This window comes from Metarhizium acridum, assembly GCF_019434415.1.
Source record: "Metarhizium acridum strain ARSEF 324 chromosome Unknown scaffold_29, whole genome shotgun sequence".
Lineage (NCBI taxonomy): Eukaryota > Fungi > Ascomycota > Sordariomycetes > Hypocreales > Clavicipitaceae > Metarhizium > Metarhizium acridum.
Window position 1 is genome coordinate 868,577 of NW_027094017.1, and position 12,213 is coordinate 880,789.

Genomic DNA, 12,213 nt, shown 5'->3' on the forward strand with positions numbered 1-12,213 from the left:
GCGAGAGAACATTGTCTTGTGGGCTCCTGTTGTAGGTAGGTCGCCTCGCTGAACGGGTTTGCAGGATTGAATTTGCCGAGAGCTACCAAAGAGCTGCTGCGAGCTGTAATGGGAGACAAGTCAAAGTGGTAGATGGGGAAAAGTACATCTTGTTTGTTACGGAGCCGCGTGATGGCCGTGTTGGCAGTCATCAAGATACTGCTTTGGTTCGGCTGCGAACCCAGACACGCCGTCTTGGCGTGGTTCAAAGCAATGGAGACTGCTTGGTGGATGGACAAGGAGGGCCATCACGTCGAGTCCTCCGTCGAGTCCTCCGCACTGCTCAAGCAGAGGCACGCGGATGACGAGGACCTGTGGAAGTCACTGGGCCGGCTGGGGTGGAATCTGGAGGCGCAGGCCTTTGAGACGAGTGCGCCTATTCGACTCCGAATTCAGTCAGCTGCCCGGAAGGACCAGTAACTGCGCAAGTTTGATGGATTGTGAAATTCATGTAGAGTAGCTTACGATTGACTCGCTAGAGTGGCGTACTAGACGATTGGTATGAGAGCAAAGAGGCTAAATTTCTCCGAGGATGGGAGAGTATATTGTACAAGAGCACAAGCTCGTCTATAACGCACGCACGCAACTGATTTAGATGCCGCCCAACGCCAAATGGTATCATACAGGTTTTCGTAAACTTTCATCTTCGTTTTGTACAGAGTGAATGCAAGATATTCAGCCGCCCTTGGCAATGGTCACGCCAAACCCGTCCACCGCATGGCACGCATCTTGACGCCTTCCCAGGTATTCAGCTTGGGCCGCACATCAAGATAAAAGCTCGGCCCAGCCTTGTCCTTGGCACCCGGCCGTCCGGCATAAAAGTCAATCACGTACTCGACACGAGTGCCGCATCGGTCAATGACCCAGTCGTGGCGGTCAAAGGGCGCGGTGTATCCGAGAATGGTGTTGATACGGGCCGTTGGCGTCATGCGGTCGTTTTTGTTGGCGAAGGATTCGAGTTTTGGCCCGCCGCAGCTAACAAATCATCTGTGAGCACTGATGGGCGTCCAAGACACAGAATGGTTTGGAAACCCACTTTGATTTGGAGAGATACGGAGCCTCCCACTCCTTAATCTGCTGCCAAGCGCGTTCGTTGACGGCATTGTGAATCGGCACCACGGTTTTCATGTCTGCGACTCTCGCATCGTAGCCCTTGCGCTTCATGGCGTCGAAAAACATCTTCTCCGAGGGATAGACCCAGTTCCCCGAGGCGTCGACACCGGACTCGATTTCGGCGTTGGGTGCATTGGCGGATGCGCCGTGGTCTACGGGACATGCCTCGGGCCCGGTGGTGGATCGGGGAATGGTCGAGATTGCGCGATCCGTGTTGAGAGCATCGCGAGGTTTGATTTCGGGAGTGGCTGCTGCCGTTGATGCTGACGTCCATGGTATATAAGAAGTTATTGTCTGCGCCCACGACTTCGACTGCGCCTGTGAGGTGTGGTCCACGGGACATTGGGCGGCGGCGGCTTGCGACTTGGTAGCTTCGGCTGCGCGGGCTTGGGAGAGCCAGGCGTCGCGGGTTTTGTGATCTACGGGACATGCGTCCTCTCTATTCGCAGAAGACATGGTGGGATTGATATCTGATGGCGAGAGGCGGTGTCGAGCTGAGGTGTATGCCAATTAAGGCGCATTTGCTGGGATCTGCGGTGAAGCTATCGCCAAATGTTTGGAGTCGGCATCGTCTGGTAGGGGAAATTTGTTGCCTGTAGTGGAAAATCGAGCCGCCGTTTTGCCGGGTCTTGAATGCATTTTACTACATGGCTGGTGGCATTTGCTGCCCCATGCCGAGTGGTTTTAGTGGTCCGCAGCCTGTCAAGTGCTGCTAGGGACTATTGATGCTTTTTGGTCTCTTTCAATGTTGCACCAGACACTGTGGCTATAATTGATACATGTCAACTGGTAGTTTCACACGAATGGCTCATGATTATTCTTCCGTAAAAAGATGTGGCATTGTTAGTAGAATATAGACAAGAACTACCAAGAGAGCCGACAGTACACAAATAATAAATGCCACGAGTTCTGAGTGACAATGATTTTGTCATCAGCCTCTTCGCCACAACAAGCCATGTCGATCTCGATTAGGACCAAAACCTCCGAGTTTCTCCACGCAGCACCTTGCTCAGAGCCGAGATCAGAACCCACTATGGCGAGAGCGTCTCTGTAAGGTAGTATCATGATATCACGAGTGAAATCATACAGTTCGAACGCTTTCTGCGTATGACGTAGCTTGAACATGAAGGTGCTAGAGTATATAAAAGCGGAAGAGTCCAAGTGAATCCAACAATTCCGACTCAAGATTGGTTTGCCAATGTGATATATCACATTTACCAAGAAAAATTGTTTCTAGACTTCCTTTGCAAAAAATAATGACAGACTACGAAAGCATCTCGAAGCAGGCCGAGGCCGACTTGAACACGTACCAGTCCAAGACCGGCAATGCAAGACCCCAGGGTCTCGATGAGGCTGGTGTCAACTCCTTTGCCGAGAAAAAGTTCGATTCTGCAGAGGTAAAATACGGCGACGAGCTCAGCACAAACCGTGGAAACAATAGGCGCATTCCTCCCAGTGAAGGTGGCATTCTGGACGACCGCGGTCGGTACGTTTCAAGGACACATCTGTGATACACCATTGTCGCCCGAGCCGTTCACTTCTTTATTTTCATTTCTTTTTACTAACAAGAGAGTTAGTCAAACCAGGGGAGTGCATTTCGAAGGCAAAGGCGGCCCTCTGGACAAACTCCAAGACTCATACGACAAACAGCCGGGACAGAACGACAACGATGTTGTTCCCGCTCGGGTGCCGCACGTCGAGGGCATCGGCGGCGTCGGCGACATTGCTACCCAGGGGAAACAAGCGACCAAGGCGAATGTTGGGGACAAGCCGCCTGGACCCGGGGGCTCGCAGTTCAAGGGTGACGAGTATTACACGCCTGAGAGCGTGCCAGATAGTATTTCGGCCGAGGGGTGGATTCCGCCCGAGAGCGTGACGCAGAGTAGCAAGGAGACGGAGGGATATTCCCCGCGATAAGGCTCTGTTGGAAATTGGTTCTCGAAACAAAATGCAAAAGTTCTTGTATGCAGTTTTTTTTTTCAACTCTCGACAAGAGTTGTATTGTGGTGTGGTGAGATGTATCAGGTACAAAGCAGCCTAGTCCGTATCATGTGCAGCCGCATGTCGCGTGACGTTGCTGACATGCTTGACCCCAGCTTCCCGCAACGGCACGCACCTCTTCTTCCTTAACGCAACCCGTCACACCTCAATCTCGGGATCCCAGATCAGAGGCCATGTCTGCACATGCACCACAATGACAGGCCGCAACACGCCCTCATCTTCGTCGGCGCTGCTCCCCATGCCCGGGAACCCAGGCTCATCATGGGCAACGTATCGCTCCAGGATGGCGACCCTGTTCCGACACCAGGATACCAGGGTTCTCATGGCCTTTTGGCTATTCGGTGCGCTGCGCCTGATTCCTCAATGCCTCTTTCCGATACCGATCCCGTGACGGCTGCGACTAACATGATGTGCAATGCAACAGGCCTGATAAATAATGTTCTCTATGTAATCATTCTTTCGGCTGCCCAAGACCTCGTCGGCTCCTCTATCCCCAAGGGCGTTGTCCTCCTCGCCGATGTCATGCCGTCATTCTTCACCAAGCTCATCGCGCCGTACTTCATACACCACGTCCCGTACCGAGTGAGAGTGCTCGTGTTCATAACCTTGTCGGCCGTCGGCATGCTCCTGGTTGCGTTAACGCCGCCGTCGAAATCGGTCTACGTAAAGATGGTCGGGGTGGTGCTGGCGAGCCTAAGCAGCGGAGGGGGCGAACTCAGCTTCTTGGGATTGTCGCACTACTATGGACACATGAGCCTTGTAGGATGGGGGTCGGGGACCGGTGCTGCAGGGCTAGTGGGCGCCGGCCTGTACGTCGTCTTGACCGAGTGGTGGAGATTCAGCGTGAGGGACAGCTTGCTGTTTTCTGCGTGCTTGCCTGCTGTCATGTTTCTGAGCTTCTTCTTCATTTTGCCGCTCGATCCGTTGCGAAAGTCTTCGCAGCAGAAGGATTATGAAACGGTTCCAGACCAGGATCTTACGGAAGAGGATGTGGAGGATATGCCGGAGGGGGCAGCTTCGTCTGCGCTACTGGCGCCAGGCCCGTCGAATGTTCACGTGGCTCACTCGCTACACGGCCCAGGGGGTTCACACTCGTTCAGAAAAAACTTGAGGCGCGCCAGGTCTCTGTTCGTTCCATATATGGCACCTCTTTTGCTTGTTTACATCGCCGAGTACATCATCAACCAAGGGGTTTCGCCAACCCTCCTCTTCCCCGTCGAATCGTCTCCTTTTGAAGAATTTCGCGGCTTTTACCCATTTTATGGATTCTTATATCAGCTGGGCGTCTTCATTTCTCGATCCTCCACCCCGTTTGTCCGCATCCACAAACTCTACGTTCCGTCCGTCCTGCAGGTTGGCAACATGGTGCTTCTGATTCTACAGAGTATGTTCTTCTTTATCCCTTCGGTGTATATTGTCTTTATCATTATATTCTGGGAAGGCCTGTTGGGAGGGGCAGTGTACGTGAATTGCTTCGCTGAGATTATGGAGAATATCCCTGAAGAAGAGCGCGAGTTTAGCCTAAGTGCTACTACTGTAAGTGACAGTGGAGGCATCTGCGTCGCGGCATTTGTGAGTATTTTGCTGGAGCCGAGGCTTTGTGCGTATCAGCTAGCTCATGGGAGGGATTGGTGTCGTCGGATTGAGGCCCAACATAGCTTGATCGGATAGAGAAACCCAGCATTGTAGTTGATTTGGTAGATCTGTTTGTGATGAATGAATATATGTCAAGTAACTCAATTCACGTCTTGTAACTATGGGAGGCTCCATCCTCCTGAAATAACGAATGGCCAATTCCCTCTACTATAGCAAGTATACAGCACAGTGTATAATCATTCTCCATAATCATCAAGTCCTTAACCATATGTGACGCAGAAAATTCCAAAGCGTCTGCATTTTGATATCTGCCTGCTTGCTGGTAATGCAGTCATGCTGTAAAAGCACACACTCATTTATTGTGGGGCACCAAACGAACTATTTCGTCCGCCTCACGAACTACATCCTCGATATACCATTACCATGTTTCTCCAAGACCCCTTCTCGCTTCACTCCAAAACCATGGGCAAAATATCCTTTGCCACGCCCCTCCCACAATCACCACGCTCCGAAGTGCTGGAATGGAAATTCCCGAAGCCACACAACCACCTCGTTCTGACGGGCCGATCCCGCGCCGCTTGGCACACATCCTTCGTCATCCCCCAACTCAACGTCCTCCTCGACGCAGGCCTCTGCGTCAACAAGCAAAGGCCAAAGCACATTTTTCTCACTCACGGACATGCAGACCACACGCTCCTAGCCTATGCCTTTGTGAAAAGAGAAGATCCACCCGACATATATTGCCCCGCAGAAATGAAGCACATCTTTGACAACCACATCCTCAGCACAACAATGATGAACCTGGGAGGCCTTGTTGAGGTGGGCGACGCAGAGAAGCAAGGCTACAAGGTAGACAACACGAATGGAGGAACAGATGCCGACGGGCGAACGCCCCAGGAGCGGGCATTTCTAAACACTCACGTTACTCACGGCGTCAAGCATGGAGACACAGTCCCCCTCCGACGACTAAAGGGCATCACAGCCACAGCGTTCAGCTGCGACCACACCGTCCCCTGCGTGGGATACGTCTTTTCATCTACGACGAACCGCTTGATGCAAGAGTACAAATCGCTCGCCGGGCCCCAGCTCAAAGATCTGCGACAGTCTGGCGTGGAAATCACAGAACCTCACTCTGTGCCCATGTTTGCGTTTCTGGGCGACACCACAATCGCCACCTTGGCTTCTGAGCCGCCCTGGCTGAGGGACGGGATACCCGTCGTCATTACAGAGTGCAGCTTCTTGCACGAGGACCATGCTGCGCAGGCGGACAAGACTAAGCATACAAAGTGGAGCGATTTGGAGCCCGTCATACGCAGGTGGCCGGGAACTACCTTTATTTTGATCCATTTCAGCATGAGGTACTCGGATAGACAGGTTTGCCGGTTCTTCATGGACTTGGAGGACGCGCCGACGAATATGGTCATCTGGGCAGATCCAGAGGATTAAAGCCACGCATGGTTTTTTGATAAACCGACCACGGGAAGAGAGGCATGATTACATATCGTTTAGGGAATACCCAACTGCCGGACCGCTCACTTTAATCACCGCCAGCTTGGCGCCGGTTGTCCGCTCCGAGTAACCGCCACTACAGCAGTGAGGGCGCCCTGTCGCCTTGTCGCTCCGTTCACGTTGTGAGCAAGGTAGGCCGACCACCGCGCAACGGGGGGTGCGGGCCAAATCGCACGGTGAACCTGGGCCCTCGTTGAAACCATCTGCCAGGTCACTGGCATCTCGTCGTTGCAAGCTGGTTATCTGCCTGCAGAGCTCAATGCAACGGTCCTGCTACACTCAGTGTTTGATAGCTGTAGCTACAGTGTCCGTGGCTGCTGACACATCGCCCTCCACGGCAATAACGCCGGTTGGATCTCGACACCGTAGGGCACTCATTCTCGAGCAGTCTCAGAAAGAGCTGGTAACGGTCCGGAAGGGTCGCTTGTGATATATATCTCTACCCTCGCACCTAACCATGACGAGGGGTGGACGCCGCCTCAGTTTCTGCAGCTCGCAAGTCTGCATCTGCGATATCCAGGACTAGAAGAGACGAAAAGAGGATATAATCTCTGCTCTTTTTCTTTTTCCCAAAATTTTCTCAGTACCGGAATCTTTCCCATGGTCGAAGGCAGGTCTCCGGCCTAATTTTGGCGAAATGTGCTTCCACTTCATCTCATGGCACGTCTGCCCAACTTGCCGTCGCATCTTCAACAAACAGCGGAACCTCGTACCCTGCTGGAATGGCGAGATCCGAACCTATTGCTTCTACAGACACGGATTGTCGTGTCTGAATGGCGACTACTCGTCCGAGAAGCCGGAGATATATACCAACCTCTCTTGTCATTTCTGTAGGACACCAGACACCAACATCCGAGAAGGGGCATTTGCACATGTTGATGTCAGGAAGCAACAGCTCAGCAAACAAGCCAAGTGTCCGGGATTGGCGAGGAGATCTTTCTTTAGAGGACGCGGTGATAATACACCCGGCTGGAAGCTAAGGAACAGATAGATAAACTGTGGGGATTAACACACCGGCTTGGTTGCTGAGAAAATACATGGACAGACTGACAAATATGACAAGTCGACTAGCTCTTCGTCTTTAAATTGGTCATTGCCCAAAAACCAAATACATGGATCATTTGCATATTGATTATACATATATTTATGTACATTAGGGTATTATGCATGCCATGTGCCCGAAACCAACTCCGGTTGCTTCTAATGCACTTCCTGTGAATCCCCCCACCCCCAACCATGCTTTATAGACTTTTCCCACGACCAGAAAACTGTTTTCAGCCAAGGTGTGTAGAAACATATGCAAAATTGCGCCCAAACGGAACAAAAGGCCACAGGTATAGTTATGTAATGGAGAAAATAGGGAGAACCAAAGACCCCAACTCGTATCGTACACTCTTGAATATTATGGGCGGTTTTCATTAAATCTACCACTCCAAAGGCCGGTGCATCACCGTATGAACAGACTTGCCTTTCAGTGCCTCTGATGGACCAAGGCGGAGCAAGTCTTCCTGTTCGAATGTAGAAAGTAGGCTTCTCTTTCAAAAATTGTTCGTGAAAAAGCTTCAAATAGGGACCAGGCATCTGTGTTCCGACGTCGATCTTGATTTGATCGTCCTTTCCGGTCCACAAATGTCGGACAAAAATACCGTTACAACCAGAATCAGTTTGCGGAAAGCCGTTGGCCTCGGTGCAGGGCAACTCCCGAATATGTTCCGTATAGTTGTAGCGGACAAAGGTACCAAAACCGCCCTGGTCTGTCGGGCGTCCTGGAGCATTCAACCGGAATTCCTTGCATTCGGGATACGGGCTGTCATCGTCTGGGCATCTGTTCCATGCATCCATTATCTTGTATGTCATGGGGTTATTTTGCGAAATGATGAAACCAGTGTTGAGGTACAGTTTGCCAAAGCGGTCCTTGTTCCAATCAGTATCAGGGTCGACAGCAAGGGCCATGGAGTTGGTATCAGGATAAAGCCTCCAATAATTCATGAGCCACTCGAAGGGAAGGTCCAGGTAGTGGAAGATTGCGTCAGAGTCAAGGTAGAGGCACACGTCATGCTCCTTGAGAATTTTCGAAATAATGGGGGGTTTCTTCCAAGATGCCCGGCGATCACCGGGGTCAACGGTGTTAATGTAGTAGTACTTGTATCCGTGAATGCGAGCTATCGTCTGTCAGCCAGGACCATAAATCTCTCGCCAGTGGAAGCAACAAACGTACCATACACGTAATGATTCAGAAGACCAAGGGACAAGCCGTGCACACCCTTGGTACTGTCCCAATCCATAATGTCTGGGCCAAACACTTGGCCAGACTCATTGAATAGGCGGTTGTCGAGATCTATGATGCAGAGATTCTCGCCCATGGGCTGCTGCCAATGTGCCGCTTCGGGCAATTTCCACTCGAAAGCATGGTACGGCTTAAAAAACGGCTGATCAGGTGTAAGAGCGGGTTTGTACATTTGTTTGAGGAAGAATTTTCGAAGCTCTTCATCATTGGAGGGTGCTAGCAGCTGGCGTTTTGGACTTTGGAGGAGGCGTCTGTATCGGTGTGGTCCTACTGTCGTCGGTGGTTGATGGACGCGGTTGAGAATGTTGTGCATTGGGCCTATTAAGGCAATGAAGCCGTAAAAGTCAGCACAGACCAATCGAAAGTCGGTCAGTCTGGGAACCAGGGGACAGTAAAAAGCATGTGTACCTGAGAGGAAGATTCCAGGAGTCGAGATGATTATAGACTAGGCCGACGAACGCTGCGACAAAGAAGACGGCCCCAACGAGGAAGGCCACCCCCTTGGTCGAGCGCACAGAGTTGTTTAGCATGCTGGGCAGGGCAATCCCGTACCATTCGAATACTTGCGAGCGGTAAGACGGGCAGGGCCACGAGGGCGCATGCGCTCAATTGTCCCTGTGTCGGCTCGTGACGTTTTTATCGTGGGGAACCTGCGAGAAAAGTGCTTTTGAACGAGTGGAGTGTGGGGTGTCGAACAACTCGCAGCCTGTCTAACAACAGCCCAACACAGGGAACAAGCTTAGGAATGTTGACGGAACGATTGGTCCTGGATGTGGTTTCAAGAAAATACGTAAAGTGAAGTAAAATCAAGTACAAGGAAGAGAAACACAACACCCCGGCTCTTACTTTCCAACACCCCTCGAGGAATGGTAAATTTAGTTCCGACAATGAAATGACGAAAAAAAAAAAAAGAAAAGAAAAAAAAAAGGAAAAAAGCCACGGACAACTAAGAATGGGGAAAGGCGTGGGCAAGGTGGCAGAAAAAGGACAGAATTGAGTTTGGGCAACCTCGGGGGAGACGGAGACTTAAGAGAGGAATGGACTGAACACAAGCGCCAGAACTATGGAACCAGACAACTTGACGCTTCAAGGTTCCGTTTAATGGTCGGCTGCAGCAGGCGCACACCGACGTCGACAGAGAAGGATGAGATACTGGTAGACAACCTTCGTCTTGCCAAGATATTGCCAAGTTTGCCAAGTAAGAGCACGGGGTAGCGCTACAGACTATTACTAGTCGAAACTGCGTCGTAGGAATGAGAGAGAGACTAAAGGTATCAGTTACAGAGACATTGACAGAGTTAGGCTAGGTAGTTTTCGGGGCAACACCACGGACACGAGGGCAGATCAATTGCGGTGTTGAGACACAAGCAAAAGCATAATAAAGCATAAAAAAATCCCTGTATTCCCCTCCCAGCCACGACGCCGAATAGCTGGGAAGCAGCATCATTTAATCGAGGTCTTGCGGGTACGGAGTAAACCGGCAATAACTACCAGTTGACCGTAGTACTTAGTAGAGGACGCGTATGCTGGCAGGGATGACAAGTCCTAGACAAGCCAGAATGGGTGCGCTTGCCTTGGTCGTGGGCCCAAGACGCGCCAAGACCCAGTGCCAAGAGCCCAAAGCACCAAGTGCCTGCGCCTCCAGCACTTGCCCGTGGGAACTGCAAACCGGAAGCGCAAGCCGCAAGTCCACCATAGCACCTTCCCTGCTTGTTCCCCGCCAGCCGCAGGGGCAAAACTAAGGGGTGCCATTTTGAAACTTTCTTAAACAAGAGGTGCTCATGTTTCTGCGTCCCTGGTCTGGCGTCCTTTTGCTGACCGTTTTATCACCAACCGAATTCCTGAACCCGTCTCACGGTTGGTCAGGAATCCATCTTGGCTTTGACTTTCGCTCACAAATTGCATATATAGTGCAGAACCTAAAGCATGCACACGAACACGAACAATGGACTACACAGCAGCTGAATCGTCATGACGAGTTGCCAGGCGGTGACTGGTGGCTTGTTTGCCGTTAACGCATGTGGTCAGCCGTGGAGGCTGGGTTATGCCGCCTTGTGTATCACCGGGATCATCATCAGGCGCCAGAGCCTCCCTGGAAAATTAGGGTTTGCTTGACTGCTTCGGATGACCGATATGCTGTTTGCCATTTTGTGTCTCCTGCCCTAACCATATTCCAGGTTGGCGCTAAATCACAGTGCCTTGCTTGCGTACGTCCACAGCTGGGCGAGCCGCATTACAGCAGCTCCCGCGGCTGACGGGCTCTTCGTGCTTCTCAAAGGCGAGGATCCACTTTCGACGTCATGAGGCTTTTTCATACCAAATTGCGGCTTTAAAATTAGCAACCAAGTAAACGCGGGATTCTGACTTCTTTACACCATCCCAAATACGACAAATTCGGTCTCGCTAAGAAATTGCTATTCGTTCAGCCGTAAAATATGGCCTCATGTTATCAATATCAACATGTTCGCCGTCGAAGCCATGACCAAAGGTCGAGCCGCGCAGTTTTCAGGGTCTCCTCATTCATGATCATTTTATCAAGCATCCACCGCGGCGCACTGTGTGCGAATAACCCTCAAATTCCTTGCAGACGCCTCACGAGTGGTCTGCTTACCTCCTACCTCGCTCGAGCCTATCACAGCCAATGCCAAGAATTAAGACTGTATTTAGCGCAACGCCTCTCGGACACCGCCAAAACAGGCTGCGTCCATTGCCGATCTGTTAATATCGCATCTAGAATCGGAGCCGGCTCGGTCAGCTCCGAACTACTGGCCTCAACATGTGTGTTCTATGTTTGCCGACAGCCTTTCGCACGTCAGATGGCATATCCTAGAGCGCCAGACAGTGCCAACCAGCCAAGTACCTTGCTGGTGGCTCCCCTTGCCGTTATTACCAGCCTGGCAATACTGTTTTTATTCAGTTTCTAATCCGTGAATTTCGTAATGGCCAAGACTACGACTAGGAAGCTGCACCTTGCAGCGCTCAGCAGAATGAAACACAGGCGACATGAGGCAGAAGAAATGAGTTTCGTTGGCACCTTCAAGCCAATTTCATACTCTATCAAAAAATCCCTCAGACCGACAAATGTACGGAGTATTAGTTGCCTAAATAATGGCAAACAAGACATTGAAGCAAAACCTTAGGGTACACCAAGACAGCAATATTGAAAAAACTCTATTTATCCATCTCTAACGTGTGAGTTGCTCAAGCGCCGTTAGCAGGGTCGAGAATGAGCTGGTTCAATAAGTCGCACCGCTTTATCAGCTTCTTGGGCAAAGTTGTCACCTCAAACTTGTCCGTGATATTATACATTTCTTTGACCAAACCCCAAGCCGGCCAATCCATCTTTTGGCCATTGACAAAACGGAGCAGTCGCCTTTGAAAGCCGTTTACTAGCTCCGTATTGTTAACAGGAGCGATGTCCTCGTTGTTGAAGAAGTCTGATGCGATTGTTAGCGTACAAACTTCTCCGCTTCTCGAAAATCAACTTACAGTCCAGATCCTGTCCATGCACAGCCGGTGGTGTAGACATTATATACCTTCTTGCTAAGCTCGGCAAAGCATTGGCAAGATTGCTTCGCATTGCAAGCGAATACAATATCCGTGGTCCAGTCCCATGCCATCTTTGAAGCCTTGCTGGCATCATGATATTCGTCTTGCAGCATTTTGAC

General features: G+C 51.1%; 7 protein-coding genes across 8 annotated transcripts; 4 read left to right on the forward strand and 3 right to left on the reverse strand.

The window, feature by feature from the left end:
* Positions 1-132: 132 nt before the first annotated feature.
* On the forward strand, positions 133-459 carry J3458_004324 (uncharacterized protein; the record flags this gene model as incomplete). The annotated part of the gene is made up of 1 exon (XM_066118147.1): positions 133-459. One exon carries the CDS (start codon positions 133-135, stop codon positions 457-459), a length of 327 nt encoding a protein of 108 aa, XP_065976747.1.
* A 96-nt stretch (positions 460-555) lies between these two features.
* On the reverse strand, positions 556-1,796 carry CYT2 (Cytochrome c1 heme lyase). 2 transcript variants are annotated; one of them, XM_007809897.2, is made up of 2 exons: positions 1,076-1,796; positions 556-1,014 (listed from the first exon to the last, which is right to left on the reverse strand). In XM_007809897.2, the coding sequence occupies exons 1-2, from the start codon at positions 1,606-1,608 to the stop codon at positions 735-737; spliced, it is 813 nt and encodes a 270-aa protein (XP_007808088.2). In that variant the 5' UTR covers positions 1,609-1,796; the 3' UTR covers positions 556-734. The 2 variants fall into 2 exon arrangements, with proteins under 2 accessions (XP_007808088.2, XP_065976748.1); XM_066118148.1 differs by having other exon boundaries at positions 557-1,796.
* A 612-nt stretch (positions 1,797-2,408) lies between these two features.
* On the forward strand, positions 2,409-3,069 carry J3458_004326 (uncharacterized protein; the record flags this gene model as incomplete). The annotated part of the gene is made up of 2 exons (XM_007809896.2): positions 2,409-2,638; positions 2,730-3,069. 2 exons carry the CDS (start codon positions 2,409-2,411, stop codon positions 3,067-3,069), a joined length of 570 nt encoding a protein of 189 aa, XP_007808087.2.
* Positions 3,070-3,336: 267 nt separating this feature from the next.
* On the forward strand, positions 3,337-4,824 carry btn1 (battenin CLN3 protein; the record flags this gene model as incomplete). Its single annotated transcript, XM_007809895.2, has 1 exon — positions 3,337-4,824. The coding sequence occupies one exon, from the start codon at positions 3,337-3,339 to the stop codon at positions 4,822-4,824; it is 1,488 nt and encodes a 495-aa protein (XP_007808086.2).
* Positions 4,825-5,172: 348 nt separating this feature from the next.
* On the forward strand, positions 5,173-7,369 carry J3458_004328 (uncharacterized protein; the record flags this gene model as incomplete). The annotated part of the gene is made up of 1 exon (XM_007809894.2): positions 5,173-7,369. The coding sequence occupies one exon, from the start codon at positions 5,173-5,175 to the stop codon at positions 6,193-6,195; it is 1,023 nt and encodes a 340-aa protein (XP_007808085.1). The 3' UTR covers positions 6,196-7,369.
* Positions 7,370-7,458: 89 nt separating this feature from the next.
* On the reverse strand, positions 7,459-8,858 carry J3458_004329 (uncharacterized protein; the record flags this gene model as incomplete). The annotated part of the gene is made up of 2 exons (XM_007809893.2): positions 7,459-8,420; positions 8,477-8,858. The coding sequence occupies 2 exons, from the start codon at positions 8,856-8,858 to the stop codon at positions 7,459-7,461; spliced, it is 1,344 nt and encodes a 447-aa protein (XP_007808084.2).
* A 2,399-nt stretch (positions 8,859-11,257) lies between these two features.
* J3458_004330 (uncharacterized protein) lies at positions 11,258-12,212 on the reverse strand. Its single transcript, XM_066118149.1, has 2 exons — positions 12,035-12,212; positions 11,258-11,982 (listed from the first exon to the last, which is right to left on the reverse strand). The coding sequence occupies exons 1-2, from the start codon at positions 12,186-12,188 to the stop codon at positions 11,747-11,749; spliced, it is 390 nt and encodes a 129-aa protein (XP_065976749.1). The 5' UTR covers positions 12,189-12,212; the 3' UTR covers positions 11,258-11,746.
* Position 12,213: the final 1 nt, after the last annotated feature.